Consider the following 17,785-nt stretch of genomic DNA (forward strand, 5'->3'; position numbering starts at 1 on the left):
GGGAACATAGATCTTTTCTGAGACAGCTGTCCAGAAGGCCCCCATGGTAACAGAGGCTGTTTTTGCTGACCATCCAGAAATGGAACAACAATATATTATATAGCTTAGCAAAAGTTAAGTTAGGAATCAGTACTACCGGGTCTGTGAAACCCTGCTCTGTAAGGGCTCAGTTTTTGCTGTTCTCAAGTGAGAACAGGAGAACTTGCCACCCCTAACTTACCAGAACGCTTCAAGTCAAAAAGAGTTTCTTTGAGTGGGAGTGACTCAGAAATGAATCCTGACAAGTCAGATTTCACCATTGTTGAGTGGTACAGAGCTCTAGGGGATGCCACCATTTTTAGGGGTTGACAGCACAGACATTCCTTGAATTGTGCCACTTACCCACTCACACTTGGGCACCTCTGGGTACCAGGTTCTGTTCTCAGAGCAAGTGATGCTTTTGGGACCAACGATACCATAGCCAGAATCACATTGGATGGTGACATTTTCAGGCTCAACATACTGATTCTTATCCACAGACAACCTTCCGTTCACTAATTCTGGTTTCAGACACAGAGCTGTAACGGAAACACATTTTTAAGAAATCTGTAAATCTATGAAGAAGGACATGACAACAGTCTCGGATAATAAGAATGAACTGTATCTAGTTCTGCTAATTGCTCTATCTTTCTCTTCATTTGAAAGCAATCATATTAGCATTTTATTGAGTATGACTACCTATCAGACTTCTGCTAAGCCCTTTATGTTGCTATCATTTAAGTCTCCTGGCAGCCCTATGAAATGAGCACTGTTATTATTCCTATTTTATCTAAGAGACAGTTGAGATACGTTAAGACACTTGCTCAAGATGGTAACATTTTCATATAATATGACAGCATATTTCTTTTTTTATTATACTTTAAGTTCTGGGATACATGTGCAGAACATGCAGGTTTGTTACATAGGTATACACGTGCCATGGTGGTTTGCTGCACCCATCAACCCGTCATCTACATTAGGTATTTCTCCTAATGCTATCCCTCCCCTTGCTCCCCACCCCCTGACAGGCCCTAGTGTGTGATGTTTCCCTCCCTGTGTCTGTGTGTTCTCACTGTTCAACTCCCATTTATGAGTGAGAATATGTGGTGTTTGGTTTCTGTTCCTGTTAGTTTGCTGAAAATAATGGTTTCCAGCTTCATCCATGTCCCTGCAAAGGACATAAACTCATTCTTTTTTATGGCTGCATAGTATTCCATGGTGTATATGTGCCATATTTTCTTTATTCAGTCTATCATTGATGCGCATTTGGGTTGGTCCCAAGTCTTTGTTATTGTGAATAGTGCTGCAGTAAACATACATGTGCATGTGTCATTATAGTAGAATGATTAATAATCCTTTGAGTATATACCCAGTAATGGGATGCTGGGCCAAATGGTATTTTAGTTCTAGATCCTTGAGGAATTGCCACACTGTCTTCCACAATGGTTGAACTAATTTACACGCCCACCAACGGTGTAAAGTGTTCCTATTTCTCCACATCCTCTCCAGCATCTATTGTTTCCACAACAGGATATTTCCAAAAGAAGGTATGTGACCCCAGAATCCCAACAAGGTAACTCTTACTCAGTCTTGATTGCTGCAAGATTCTATGTATAAAAATTTCCTTATTGCAGACATTTATGCAGCCAACAGACATATGAAAAAATACTCATCATCACTGGTCATTAGAGAAATGCAAACCAAAACCACAATGAGATGCCATCTCACGCCAGTTAGAACGGTGATCATTAAAAAGTCAGGAAACAACAGATGCTGGAGAGGTTGTGGAAAAATAGGAATGCTTTTACACTGTTGGTGGAGTGCAAATTAGTTCAACGATGATGGAAGACAGGTGTGGCAATTCCCCAAGGATCTATAACTAGAAATACCATTTGACCCAGCAATCCCACTACCGGACATACACCCAAAGGATTAGAAATCATTCTATGATAAAGAAACATGCACACATATGTTTACTGAGGCACTATTCACAATAGCAAACACTTGGAACCAACCCAGATGTCCATCAATGGTAGACTGGATTAAGAAACTGTGGTACATATACACCATGGAATACTATGCAGCCATAAAAAAGGATGAGTTCATGTCCTTTGCAGGGACATAGATGAAGCTGGAAACCATCATTCTTATCAAGCTATCACAAGATCAGAAAACCAAACATTGCAAGTTCTCATTCATAAGTGGGAGTTGAACAATGAGAACACATGGACACAAGGAGGGGAACATCACACACTGGGGCCTGTTGGGGGGTGGGGGCTAGGGAAGAGATAACATTAGGAGAAATATCTAATGTAGGTGACAGGTTGATGGGTGCAGCAAACCACCAGGGTATATGTATACCTATGTAACAAAACTGCATATTCTGTACATGTAATCCAGAACTTAAAGTATAATAAAAAAAAATTTCCTTCTTGCCTATTATTCTCCTGTGTACAAAAGAGAAAATGGTGGCAAATAATTACTGAAGTTTTTGACAGCAAAGTCATGCATGTTGACAGCAAACTTCTATGCACGTAAAGATCAGACCTGATCTCAACTCCTCCTGTCCCCACAACTGCTGCAAACTACGAGTCCCCCTTCACCCTCCCTGGCCCCTCCCATCAACACACACCATCTATATCATAGCAGGTGGTGCCTGCCCTGCACAAGACTCTAATGGAAATAACTGTCACTCATGATGTTTATAATTCACTCAGTGAGCCTATATTCATACTAGAGCAAGTTTCTATGGAAACTTTGCCACAGGCCACAGGTACACTAAGATAAAATGTGATGCTTTTAGAATATTTCTGGAAATATACAAGAAACCAGGTCTGAGCTGCCTCAAGAAGGCTGAATTTTGTGATTGGGAGAAAGAAATGGAGGAGATTAATGCTTGTGCATGCCCTATGTACTTTTTGCATTGGGTATCATTTGCATATATTGGTTATTTAATATAAATCAAAGCAAATGTTTTCATGCTGCCTCTGACAGGGAAGAAATTTAGTTCTCAGTGCTCTCAGGACAGGTCCACCCACTTAGTCTTGAGCTGAAAAGGAAGTTGGAGTTACCTTTACATCGAGGGGCTGGAGCTGACCAGCGTGAATTACTGCAGGAGAGTGTCGCCTGTCCGACCAGGACGTAGCCTTTATCACATTCATATATAATCTCTTCTTTGAAAAAACTGTATACACTAGCTTGTTTATGATGCCCATGGGCAATTTTAGGAGGAAAACTGCAATCTTGAGGGAGAGACAGAAAAGTGAGAAAGCGTTAGCTTGTAAAGTGTATCAAGTAGCACATTGCAGAATATGTGTAGTTTGTAGGCGGCTTCATTCTGTCCTTCCATCCTCGCTGCCCATAAGAGCATGTAGCCAAACCCAGACATTTGTGCTGCCCTCCTGTACACCTCAGACTGAGCAACCATAGAAAGGCTTGAGTTATAGCCCTTAGGTTTTCCTTCATCTTATTGACAAGTTCACTCAGCTTTCCTTTGTTTAGGAACCATTTTGGCATGCAGCCTTAGGTCATATCATACTCATAGTACACTTAGTCACTTTCAGGCTAAATGCAGAGATGTGCATCCATGAGAAACTGTAAGGATGTTATATCATCCACCATCTCTGAGTCATTGCTTCCCAGTTGATACGGTCCATTCACGCCCAGGAAGAAAATTCTGTGTTTTAAAACGTTATAGAAAAGAGTCTATAGGATAAATGAAAATGGTGACTTGAACATTGAAATAGTCAAGAGGACATGGCGGGTGCAGAGCACCTCTCTGAAAGAGAATACTATCAGGTCCACAAACACTGCATGAGAAAATTAAAAAACAAACAAACAAACAAACAAAAAAAAGCAGAGCAGCAGGAATGTTGGACAAAGTACTATACCAGTGGACTATGGCAGCTATAAGTACTATAATAAGATGCTCCTAGAAGCATGGAAAAGGTGATGGTCCACAATAAATCAGACTGAAATGCTGGGATTGCCATGGCAGTTGGTATAAGAAGGGATTAAATGACTCAGGGAAGTGAATATGCTGGAGTGGACATTTGTATACACTGAAAAATGCACCAGGTAGTTATGCCACATGGGAAGTCCTAGAGGGAACAATATTTACCAAAGCTATAAGGAACTCCCTGAAAAGAGGAGAACCAACATCAAATGCTGGAACTGATGACAAAAAAGGTCATTAATGAAAAAGGTTCACTGATAGCCATAGCAGTCAGAGAGCTGCTTATATGCCTTAGAAGCTAAATAAATGCAACCATTATAATGAATTGCAAGGTCAGAGAGGCAACCAGGGGTGCCTGAGAGTTATGAAGATTAAACCATAGCATTCTTAGGGATGAAAACAGATGAGCAGCCAACAACAATATACACTCTATTTGTACCATCAAAAGAAATTAAGGATGGATGATCAAGGGACCAATGGCATTTGGCCCAATAAAAAGTCACAATCCTTTGCCCAACATATGAACCTAGGACAGTTTTCCAGCCTGGTAATCATTAATTGAAGATGAAACCAGTTGTCAGGAGTGGAGATGCTATAAAATCTTGGAAGGTTCGCACAGTAATGAATCTGTCAGTCCTCCAAGAGGACCTACGTTTATTTATGTAGGTAACTGTGCACTGATAAAAGAGGTACAATAATTCGAAAATTATTACACATAGGGCTTGAGTTGACATTGATACCTAGAACCATCATAGCTCTCCTATTAGTCCAGTTTGTGGTCATTTACATTATCCTTGAAAGTATAGTCAGAATAGACAAAATTGGTAGTTGGCCCAGCCCCTATATTGGGTTCTTGACCTGTGGGGTAAGAGCCATCTTATGCAGGAAGATCAAGTGAAAGCAATTGATACCACCCACCCATTTCACCCTCTCCCCAAGGCAAATCAAGTAAATTTAAAGAAAAAAAACTACCACAATATCTCCCGGGGAGAGAGAGGAACATGAAAATTAGTGCCGCTCAAATAGCTAAAGACATTGGAGTGGTAATCCCTATTATATTTCCATTAAATTCTTATCTGCCTACTATAAAAATTAGAAGGATTCTGAAGAACTACAGTATACCACTGGAAAAAAAAAAAAATCTTAGTTCCTATTGCAGCCATTGTACCAGATGTGGTATCTTTGCTAGGGCAGATTAATGTGAGTTCAAGTAAATGAGGTCACTGATTCGGCAAAGATCCTTCTTTCCTTTCCTAGCAGAAACAGTTTGCATACACATGGAAGGTGTCAGGAGTGTACATTTGCAGGTTTGTTTTTGGGCTATGATAACCCTCCCACCCATGTCATAATAGAGTCTGAATATATCTTGACCATCTGGATACCCACAGAACATGACATTGATCCGATATATCAATGGCATCATGTTAATTCCCCCAGATAAGCAAGAGGTATTAGCATGATGATGCTCCAAAGTAAAAAATAAAACAAAAAATAGAGTCAGGTGTTTGCCACATCAATAAAATTTTCAGAGGTCCAAGGTTCAGGGAACACTAAGATATCCCATCCAAACTAAAGTCAAATTATTGCAAATTGCACATCCCACTCTGAAGAATGTAGTACAGCACCTAAATAGGACTTTTCAGATTCTAGAGGCAGCATAATTCATACTTGGGGATGGTGCTCCAACCCATAGGCTAGTGGGGACAAATGATTGCCAGGTTTGAGTGGGGCCCATGGTAGGAAAGTGCTCAACAGCAGGTCTAGTCTGCAGTGAAATTACCCTGTTGCTTGAGCCTTAGGACCCAGCAGAGCCTAGTGTATTGAAGGTGGTTGTAGTAGGAAAAGATGCAAACATCAACAGGACATTTACACCATAGACCACTGAGATTGTGAAGCAAGGCCATGCACTGCAGTAGAGGACTGTATGCTTTCTGAAATATAACTCTTGGCATGTTACCACGTCCTGATAGAGAAAGCTCCCGACAGTGGGTCATCAAGTGATCATGCAGCCAGAATCACCCATCATGAGCCAAGTCTGTCAGACCCATCAGGTTATAAGGTTAAGCAGGCAACCATTCATTATAAGATGGAAGTAGAGCATCTGGGATTGAGCATGGGCAGGACAAGCTGGCACAGGCAAGCTGCACAAATAGAAAGCCCAATTCCTACCTGTGCCCAGCCACTGTGGCAGGAGTGCCTCTTCTTTAGCTCACAGTTGTGGCTGTAGCAGTTATCCAATATAACCAACTGTCTGGATGGGGAAAACTCTGAGCGTGGTTCACAAATATTTTTGGTATTGTAAACCAAAAATAAAATTCTAAGGTCCCCCAACCATCTGAATGGACCCCTCCTCTGGGCCAAGAGCATTTCAGAGTTAACCTGAACATCTTGTTCAGGCCATGATGGAAGAGAGGGTTGGACATTCCCCATTATACCCATCCAACATTAACATCAACACAGATCTTAAATCTAATAAGAAACATTTATGGCTCAGCACGGTGGTTCATGCCTGTAACCCCAGCACTTCAGGAGGCCGAGGTGGGCAGATCACTTCAGGTCAGGAGTTCAATAACAGCCCGGCCAACATGGTGAAACCCTGTCTCTACTAAAAATACAAAAATTAGCTGGGCACAGTGGCATGTGCCTGTAATCCCAGCTACTTAGGAGGCTGAGGCAGGAGAATGTCTTGAACCCAGGAGGTGGAGGTTGCTATGAGCTGAGATTGCATCACTGCACTCCAGTCTAGGCAACAGGGTGAAACTCTGTCTCAAAACAAAACAAAGCAAAACAAAACAAATCTCCACAACCTCTTATCATAAACCAGATATTCCTTTCTTCTGGTAATAATTCAACCAATTGCCAATCAGAAAATCTACCTATGATCCAGAAGCCCAGCCCCACTCCCCCTTCCCCGACACCACTTTGAGTTCTCCCACCCTTCCAGATCAAACCAGTGTAAATCTTACATGTATTATGTCTCCCTAAAATGTATTAAAGCAAGCTGTACCCCTACCACCTTGGCCACAGTCATCAGGACCTCCTGAGGCTGTCTCACAGCCACATCCTCAACCTCAGCAACATAAATTTTCTAAATTGATTGAGACCTGTCTCAGATATTTTGGGTTCACAGTATGTGTTGTAGAGAAGAGAGAGATCACCTCCATCTCAAATCCCCTTAGCTCTCATGTGGGCTCTTCAGCTGGATCTATAAATCAAATTGGCACTAGGTAGATTAATAAGGGAAAAGCACACAGATTTTATACATACATGGGGATCTTCCCAAGAGGGTAAAGTCTGAAGAAGTGGCCAAAGCAAGATATTTTATACTTTGTAAACAAAGAACAATAAATTTGAGAAGAAATGTCAGGACAAAGGGGATTTGGCTAGGAGCAATAAATTTCTAGGAGAGTCACTAGGAGATGTATAGGGAGGGGCTGTAAAACTAGTGGAAAATAAAAGCTACTTTGTGAATTTTAGTATTCAGGTCCACTGCAGCCCCTAATTCCCAGTCTCTGGTGATAAGGGCTATATACTTTCTTGCTCTAGAAAGGGTAGAGTACTGCTCCCAGAGGAATCTTTATGGCTTGTGCATGCAAAAAGAGACAAGACAGCTAGCCCTTTCTGAAACTTCAATTTCTCTAATGTTTTCAACTTGAAATATTCAACATACCAATTCAGCATATTTTGAGATGGCATATCCTTCACTTCTTTGGTCCTTCACTCCACTCCTAAAATGGAAGCCGCATTACAGCTCAATCAAGGTCAGTCTTGAAAGACAACTTGTAAGGGGTAATCTTCCTGAAAGGAAGTGCTATAGAGGGTACACCTAAAGAAAGTGGCCTAAGGATAGGCTAAATTAGGATTCAGGGCATGGAATGAATGGCTTGTCTGGTCAAGGTCCTACTCCTGTAAGGAGAAAGATTGGAAGATTGGGCACAAAGAGATCTGGGGTAGGAGCAAGTAAGTGGACATTTAAGAGTGGGCGGGAAGTGTGAAGATCTTTATTTTGTGTGTTAACACCAGAGCATCCTCAATAGAAAAGGTATTAAACAGCCAAGTAAAAAAAAGTCTCAGCTAGCTGAGGTAAGCCATTCTCTGTTATTGGCCTCATGGGTCCTGGCACAAGAGGAGGAGGAGCAGAGTGGTTGTGGTGGCATGCATGGAAGACAAGCATGGACCCAACAGCATGGGGTCCCACTCACCAAGGCTCATTGTTGTCACTGAATCTCCAACCTGCCAACAACAATGCTAAGTCCCTAGTATGATACTGTCACTTGAGGCAACCAAAAAGCTACTTACTAGCAAGTTGACTACATTGGACCTCTTCTATCGTGAAAGGAAGAGAAGTGTATTCTGATAGAACTAGACAAATATTGCAGGCATGGGTTTGCCTTTCTTCCTTGCAGAACCTCAGTCAGCACGGTCATCTTAAGGGTTATAGAGTGTCTGAACAATTGGCATTGACATAGGATCCACTACATCCAACTAGAAAACCCACTTACAGCAAAGACGATGTGTTGTTGGGACCATACTCACAGAATCCACTACTCAAATCACATACTGCATTACTCAGAACCTGCCGACCTGTGAAAACACCGAATGACCTATTAAAGGCACAGTTGAAGTGCCAGCTGGGAGGCAATGCTTGACAGTGATGGGACACTGTCTTCCAAAATGCTGTATTTATTTTAAATCATACTGACTTTTATACAGCTCTGGGTCCCCAGTAAAATAAATGCATTGGTCCAGGAACTAGGGGATGGAAGCATGAGCGGCCCCACTGGCCACCACTCTAAGTGACCTACTTGGGAAATTTGTGCTTCACATCTCTGAAGCTCTGGGACCCGCAGGTTTAAAAGGCCTGGTTGGCAAAGTGGGAACATTTCTGCAAGTGGGAGATAGGAGTTTTCCTGTTGATTAATAAGCTGCAACTAATGCTTAGTCACTTTGGGTTCCTAATAGGGGTAATGAGCCCTCACCATCGCTAGATAGAGATATCAAACACAAAGGGAGAAGGATGGAATGTGTTAACACTTGAGCCTTTTTTTTTTTTTTTTTTTTTTTTTTTTTTTTTGACAAAGTCTTGCTCTGTTGCCCAGGCTGGAATGCAGTGGTGTGATCTTGGCTTACTGCAACTTCCACCTCCTGAGTTCAAGCAATTCTCCTGCCTCAGCCTCTTGAGTAACTGGGACTACAGGCCCACACCACCATACCCGGCTAATTTTTTGTATTTTTAATAGAGACCAGGTTTCGCCATATTGGCCAAGCTAGTCTCGAACTCCTGACTTCAGGTGATCTGCCCACTTCAGCCCCCCAAAGTGCTGGGATTACAGGCGTGAGCCACCATGCCTGGCCCACTTGAGCCTTTTGGAGAAGCAGAAGGAGGCATTTCACACTGGGTGATGGTCTGACTGGAGGGCTCAGAGGCAACAGAAGGCTGCTGTTTAAGGAAGAAGGAAGCGAGCTCAGAAAGGCAGGTTCAAATAGATTTTGACAGTTCTTCTTCTGCAGATTGAGACATATGGACCAGAAACAAGGGGAGAAAGAGAATAATACAAAGAAACAAAACACAGTACTTGAAAAGTCCAGCTTACATATTACATGCTGTCTATTTCACTGATTCAGAAAAGAGGAAACTGAGGTGGCCAAAAGAAAGGGAACACACAATGAGGAGGAAGGAGAAAGTTGGACCCATTCCAAGAATCATGCAAGGTATATGAATTTTTTTACCTAATTTTAAACCTTCTCTTAATAATCTCCATCACACTCATATGAAGAAACTCCCAGAATAAGATAATTCTATGAACTCTTACTGTCTCCACATGATGGTGCTCGGGGACTCCATGTGCCATCTGCTTGGCATGTAGCTGATCTTCTGATCCCATGACACGAAAATGAAATCTCATCTCCATAGAAATAAACACAGTGATTGGCAAGACGATTTTTCCTGTGTTGAGTGATTTGAGCACTATCTAGCTTTGGTTCAGGGCAACATAACGCTGAAAAATAAAACGTGAGGTGCATGGTTAGTAAAATCACCATGAGGAAGCTTCCATGGCTAACAACCCCATTTCCATCTTTGGAAGATCTCACCACTGAAGAGAGATTGGGAAAACAAAAAAGGAGACTCAGGACACTCCAAGTCTGCTCTTTTCCCCCTTATTTGCTAAAGTCCTCTAATCCAACTAAGCATTTCATTAGGAGGCTCCAAAATGAAAACCTATATGAAGACCCAGGTGTGGTAGCTCATGCTTATAAACCCAGTGCTTTGGGAGTTCAAGATGGGAGAATTGCTTGAGCCCAGGAGTTTGAGACCGGGCAACAGAGTGAGACCCTGTCTCTAAAAAATAAAAAAAAATTTAAAAAAATTTTAACCAATAGGAAAATGTAAATTTTCAAAATTATTCAAGAGCAATGACAAACAACATCCATTTACTTATGGCTTCATTATTAAACTCTCTTTTAACTTACACTTCTCAAGTCACAAAGAAGAAGAAAGTTTTCAAAAGTTTATATCCACCTAACAGCTAAAGCATACGAATAAATTTAAATTATTGCTTATTTCAAGGATTTTTCTTTTTTGATGCAAAATTTAAGACAAATAGCTATTTAAATGGCAAGATCTTGCTTTATCACTCAGGCTGGAGTACAGTGGCACAATTATGGCTCACTACAGTCTCAAACTCCTGGGTTCAAGCAATTCTCCCACCTCACCCTCCTGAGTAGCTGGGACTACAGGTATGTGCCACCACACCCACTAAGTTTTTTATTTTTTGGTAGACAAGGGGTCTCACTATGTTACCCAGGCTGGTCTCAAACTCCTGGCCTCAAGTGCTCCCCTCACCTCAGCTTCCCAAAGTTCTGGGGTCACAGATGTGAGCCATGACGCCTGGCCAAATTCTTTAATTTTTTAATATAGTAAGAGCTGCTATAGGGACATAAATTTTTATTCATTAGTAGCAATACTTCAAGAAAAATCTTGCTACTATCTGATGTAAGAGAAAACATCAAAACAGAATAAAACATTATATTCTCCATGTCAGTAACTCAACCAGTATTAAAATGGGGTCTTTTCTACATACTCAAACATTTCCAGTGCTCATTTGTTTAGGAATTATAATAAAAATACTCAGCAATCATATGGTTTGGATATTATAACAATAATAATATTTATGAAATGCTTTACAGTATAGAAAATACTTTTAAATATGTAAGTCATGAGTCTAAATTCACATTTGATCAGGTTTCATAACTTGGATAAATACTACTTCACTTCTGCTTTTAAAATTGTTAAAAATATTCTTTATTAAATAATTAAATCAATAAGACCATAGTGGGTCAAATAAATGTAACCAACTGGGTCCTGCTCTGTCATCCAGGCTGGAATGCAGTGGCATGACCTCGGCTCACTGCAGCCTTGGCCTCTTAGCCTCAAGTTATCCTCCTACCTCAGTGTCCTGAGTAGCTGGGTTTACAGGCATGTACCACCACATCCAGCTAATTTTTTAAATTATTTGTAGAGACAAGGGTCTCACTATATTGCCCAGGCTGGTCTCAAACTCGTGAGCTCAAGCAATCCTCCCGCCTCAGCCTCCCAAAGTACTGGGATTATAGGTATGAGCCACCGCATCTGGCCTAAACACAACTATAAAGGAGGTTTTTAAACATCTATAAGCAGTATTTTTTGTTATTTAAGTAATGGCAATAAGTTAATTATTAAGTATATTTTTAATTCAGTCCTTTCATTAAAATATTTTATTCTATTTCCCCAAAATGAGTCTGAATAACTGCAATTAAACTTTGTTAAGCCTTAATACGAAATAAATAATCTTCTGACACGTTGATCTAAACTACCACTTTTCGTTATTTATGCATTTCACACATTGTTCAAATTCTGCCACGCAGCATAAAATTCCCTGTATTCTTGGCTTCAGTTACTTCACCTCTAAAGTAGCAAGGTTCTGATAGATGGGTATCTATCAGATAGATATTTCTGATAGAATGCATTTTCTTCCTCTGTTGTCTGTTCCACCGAGGCTCATAAAATAGTACCCACTTGTCCTTCAGTCCCTCACTCATTCCCACAAATAAAAGAGGTGCATCTCCTACCAGAGAAACTGGAGAAAGTCTCCTTTATATCCTTCCAAAGTGAGAATACTGAGTCACGAGTCAGGACTTGTCTTCTAGAGGGAGATCAGGAAGTCCTGCCATCTCATGACTCAAGAGGAATGAGACACAAGTCACCTTCCAGCTGGTTACATTCATGACTGTTTCACAAACTTGTCTTCTGCCAAACACCCTAAAGCCCATACTGGGGGGAGGTAAGGGCTATGAAGGAAGCCTGACTCTGACAATAGTTGAACTGTATTCTCCATTCCAATTTTACCAGTAAGAAGACTAAGACTTAATCTGCATACTGTTTGACTTCTGTGTCTACTTCTCATTTGATTCTGAACTGGAATAAGGAAAGGTTCCAATTTCTCAGTGCCTCAAACTGTAACATGTTTATGGTCCCCTTCTGGTACTAACGGTTCACTAATCTGTTCAATTAACTTAATTCTAAACTTGTTGTGAGGGATAAAATTATATTCATTTAAGGTAGAGAATCCTAGCACGTACTGGACGTTTAATATACAAAAATATTAAAAAACAAAAACTCACCCTCACATCCTTGGTATGGGGTCCATCTCAAATTTTTCTGACAAATCAAAGTCGTAGGTGCATCTGTAGTGGGTTTGTAGCCAGGATGACAGTGGTACCTTAATATAGTCCCAACAACATACACATCCTCTTTTTTCGGCCTAGGATATGTTTCCCAGGAAGCATGTGGAATGTCTGGTAAGTTAGTACAACTATCTACTCACGAAAGAAGAAGAAGAAGAACAAAGGGACACTATTACTAGGGCTGCCACAGCAATCAATAAGCCTGTCCTATCAAAGGAGGTCATGTGTTCATTCAGCCTGGAACCAGCCTGCAAGGCCTGATGTATCAACCACACCAGAAAAGACACATGGACATTCGCTTAAATGTGCACACCTCCAGAGAGGCTCTTTACTAAGGGCACTCCCAAGTGGTTTCCATATGCTGTGCCAAGTATAATAATATTAATTCTCCTTCCTCTTCTTTACACTTCAGAGATTTCAGTTTCTGAACTGAAGCATGGCAGGAAAACTGTCACAAACAAATCTAACTATGTTTCCTGATTGATTGGGGAAAATAAACAAGAGCCATTCCCCTCATCCAGATGATACCAGGAATGGCTTGGCAAGAAAAAAAACAAACTCCAAGCATTTTCTGAGCCTGGGCCTTGGGTCTTGTCCTCTTCTCTCTTTCCCAATGCTACTGATTCATATGATATGGAAATATAATGCAAACATCTACCACATTGGATGTTTATCACTTTTTATCTTCAGATATTTGAAATGGAATATAAAAGTTCCTTTTTAACGGCATTATTGAGATTCAAGTCACGACAAATAAATTCACCCATTTAGGATGTGCAATTTGATGGTTTTTAGTATATACAGAGTTGTGCAACCATCACCATTAACTAATTTCAGAATATTTTTATCAACCCAAGACGAAACCTCATATTCATTATCAGTCACTCTCTATTTCCACCTCCCCCTAGGTCCTGACAACCACTAATCTATTTTTTTCTTTATGAATTTGCCTAATCTGAGCATTTTAAATAAATGGAATCACACAATACATGTACTTTTTGTTGCTGGCTTATTTCAGTTAGCATAATATTTTCAAGGTTCATCCACATTGTAGCGCACATTAGTACTTTTTATTTTTCATTTTTATTGCCAAATGATATAATCCATTTTATGGATAAACCACTTTTTGTTTATTCATTATTCAGTTGATGGGTATTTGGGTTCTTTGGCTATTATGAATAACGCTGCTATGAATCTTCATGTAAAATTTTTGTGTGTGGACATATGTTTTCATTTCTCTTGGGCAGATACCTAGGAGGGTAATTACTGAGTCATATGGTAGCTCCATGCTTAAACTTCAGAGGGACTGCAAAAACTCTTTTCCAAAATGGTCGCACCAATTTACATTCCTATTAGCAGTGTATGAGAGTTCTAATTTTTCCACATCCTCACCAACATTTGTTATTGTCTATCTTTTCTATTATAGCCATTCTACTGGATGTAAAGTGGTATCTGATTGTTACTAGAAGGCTATCCTTACAAGAAATACTAAAGGAAATTGTTCAAACTGAAAGCAGTTGACACCGGACAGTAATTTGAATCCACACAGAAAAACAATGAGCATCAGCAGAGGTCATTATGTCAGTAATTTGAAACCCAATATGATATATAATACTACTCCTTCCTTCTCTTAGCTGATTTAAACAGCAATTGCATAAAACAATATGTATATAATTGCATTATTAAGCCTATAACATAGAGAAATGCAATATATTTGACAATAACATCACAAGAAAGGTAGGAGGGAACAAAGCTGTATTGTAGTACAGAAGTGACACCAGATGGTAACTTAAATCTACAGGAAGAAATAAAGAGAGCTAGAAATGATGAATAAGAAGATTAACATAATAAACTCTATAAATATATACTTGCCCTCCTTTCTTCTCTCAGCTACTATAAAAGACATGAAACATGAAATTATATAAAACAATAATTATAAAAATATATTGTGCAGTTTGTAATATATGTAAGTGCAAAATATGTCGTTGGATTCTTGGTTGAGGTTTTTATCTTTCTGCACTTTGAATGTGCCATCTAGCTGCTTTCTAGCCTCCATTCCTTCTGATGAGGAATCAGATGTTAATCTTACTAGGGTTGCATTGTACATGATGTGTTGCTCTTCTCTTGCTGCTTTCAAGATTTTCTCTTCATTCTTGGTTTTCAACATTTTGATTATAATGTCTCCAGGTCTAGATCTTTTTGCATTTATCCTACTTAAGTTCAACAAGCTTCTTGGATATGTAGATTAATGTGTTGTTTTGTTTTCTGTTTCAGCTTTTTTTTTTTTTTTTTTTTTTTTTTTGGCCAAATTTGTGATATTTTCAGCTGTTTTTCCTTTGTATAGTTTTTTAGCTCCTTTCTCTTTCTCTCATCTTTCTGGGATTCTCATTACACATATGTTGGTACACTTCATGGTGTCCCACATTTCTCTGATGCTGTTTATTTTTCCTCATTCTTTTTATCTCTGTGCTGCAGATTGCATAATCTCAATTTATATTTGAATTTACTGATTCTTTTTCCAACTCAAATCTACTGTCGAGTTCCTCTTTTGAATTTTTCATTTTACTTACTGCGTTTTTCAACTCTACAATTTCCATTATCTTTTTAAAATAATTTCTATCTTTATCAGTATTTTCTATTTGATTAAACACTGTCATAATACATTTCTTTAATTCTTTAAATATTGTTTCCTTTAGTTCTTGGGACATATTTATAATAGCTGCTTTGTAATTCTTTGAACTTTTCTGCTAAGTCCAATCTCTGGGCTCCCTCAAAAACAGTTTCTATTGTTGGCTTTTTCCCTTTACATGGGTCACTCTTTCCCGTTTCTTTGCATGTCTGACAATTTTTTTTTTTTTTTTTTTTTTTTTTGAAAACAGGACATGTTACATAATACATTGCAGCAACTTCGGATATTGATTCTCCCTTACCACTTTTAGGATCTGTTGTTGTTTCCTCATTTTCTTGTTTGTTTGTTTTTTTAGTGATGTAATTGGACTAGTTCAGTTAAGTCTATTTCCTTCAAAGTGTGCAACATCTAACAGCATGCCTCAGAGAGCACAGACTTGGGCATGTACACAGTATTTTTAACTGCTAGGGATAACTGTGGTTTTCTCTTTGACTGTCTCTTTCTCATTGAGACTTTGGGTGGTCTACCTCTGTTGGTATTACATACAACTATTGGCCTCCAACGATTTTTATCTGATTGTTCTATTTTTTTCAACAACTCCCTGGGGCATAATATGCATCACAGTCTAATCCAATTAAAGTTCCTTGAAAGGGGCAGAGTGTTTACAGTCTTTGAAGCTTGCTCCAAATCTGTCCTGGAAGAATGTCTGTCCTATAGATCAGGAGCTGGGGGAAATTAGAAAACTCATTCTTCTCCAGGCACTGCACTAGAGTTCTTCTTATGGTGTAGGAGCTGTGAGGAGAGAAAAGTGGGCAGGAACAGGCACTGCCACAAAGCTGTGCCCACCACCAAGTACACATATTCCACAACCCAGAGCCAGAGAGAATACTAACTACCAATATTCATAGCTGTCAACCTACCCATAATAGTTCTTCCATTCTAGAAAGCTGGGGAAGATGGGAGATGCCACTTGGCTGCTGAGCCAACTGGAATAGTTCTCCTGCAACATAGAGTCAGGCAAAAAGCGGGGACTGAATTCTTTACCCACTGCCCCACTTAGATCCTCCCCATATAATGGGAGTTGGGGGTGAAGGAACAGACACTGACGCCTGTTTGCTGGCACCTATTCAATGTACAACTTCCACAGCATGGATCTCTGAAAAATACTATCACATAATTTTCACGGGCTGCCAAATCCACCCCAAATAAATTTTTTACCCCAGGGAGCTGGCGAAGATGGGAATTGCCACTCATGAGCCCACAGAAACCATCCTCCCACAAGGTAGAGCTGTTGCAGCCACTAGTTCTAATGCAATGTCCTCTCACTGTTCCTATCAAGTTTCCATATTTTTGCTGAATAAATGCTTCTCAGTTTGTTGTAATCCCTTTGGTCAATCTCCAGAGACCTTGAATGGTTTTCTTTGCTAATTTTGACCAGCTTAGTGGATATCTCTTCAGGAGAGAGGTTTCCCCAAACTCCTCTACCTCTGTTCCAGAAATCCCCAGAAGTTCTTGGTATTTTGTGAGGGCAAAACTTATTGCACAAGGCATCAGTGGCTTCCTTCCCTTACCAGTTGTATAACCTTGGGCAAGTCTTTTAAACTCTGTGAACAGTTTCTCATCTGTAACACAGGATAATCATAGTGCCCACAATTGTTGGGAAGATTCATTGAGTTAATCCTTGTTATGCACCTAGTCTAGTGCCAAGTTATCATTATTACTATTGTCATTATTTTTAATAATCCACATGAGTTTATAACTTCAGAGTGTTGGAATCACAACCAGTTCACACAATACTTTTGTACAAGTTATAAAAGGTATTTTTCCTCAGGACACTTTATTATTTGTCTTTCAAAGTAATTATAATAATATAATGATTTTGTCAGAATAAGACAGCTTTCTATCAACTTCCAGAAAATTGTTGAAATAAATATACAAATCCACAAATATCTACAATGTTAACACCTCCCTTTAAGGTTGGAATGTGCCCAGTCTTGTGGTATGTGGCAGTCTTGTGTGATGATATATGACCTCGCAGAGTGTATTAAAATCATTTTTCTTTCCAACAAGAAAAAAATAAAGGAAATTATTGATCTAGATGTAAATTTTTACTGTAATTCGTAGTGGGCCTATGCATGCAAGTATACCCATATTAACAGTACTGGTTACCTTTAGATGTCAAACATTGAAATTCCTTCATAGTCCATACTTACTGGGCTCACAAGCAGGAGGAGAAGGATCCCATTTGCTATCAGCACCACAACGAATTACACTGCTGCCTCTGAGAACAAAACCTTTTTGGCAGTTAAACGCAATAGCGTCTTTGTAATTATAGATGGGTCCAAATCCAGAGACAATTTCCCCATGTGAAACATCTGGCTTCTGACAGGTGACTTCTAAAGAATCATGAGAAAAGACAAGTGGATTTTAAAAGGTAAATGGTAATAATGATATTATTG

General features: G+C 39.7%; 1 protein-coding gene across 1 annotated transcript in view; it reads right to left on the reverse strand.

The window, feature by feature from the left end:
* Positions 1 to 17,785, reverse strand: part of C4BPA (complement component 4 binding protein alpha) — a gene marked incomplete at its 5' end in the record, with an annotated part of 32,148 nt that overhangs the window by 486 nt on the left and 13,877 nt on the right. Inside the window, 5 exons of the mRNA XM_073011402.1 lie at positions 382 to 557; positions 3,090 to 3,260; positions 9,787 to 9,972; positions 12,635 to 12,829; positions 17,540 to 17,722. Of these exons, the coding sequence (XP_072867503.1) occupies positions 382 to 557; positions 3,090 to 3,260; positions 9,787 to 9,972; positions 12,635 to 12,829; positions 17,540 to 17,722 (911 nt within the window). The remainder of the gene's footprint in view (positions 1 to 381; positions 558 to 3,089; positions 3,261 to 9,786; positions 9,973 to 12,634; positions 12,830 to 17,539; positions 17,723 to 17,785) is intronic.

The sequence above is a fragment of the Chlorocebus sabaeus genome, chromosome 25, assembly GCF_047675955.1.
Source record: "Chlorocebus sabaeus isolate Y175 chromosome 25, mChlSab1.0.hap1, whole genome shotgun sequence".
Classification (NCBI taxonomy): domain Eukaryota; kingdom Metazoa; phylum Chordata; class Mammalia; order Primates; family Cercopithecidae; genus Chlorocebus; species Chlorocebus sabaeus.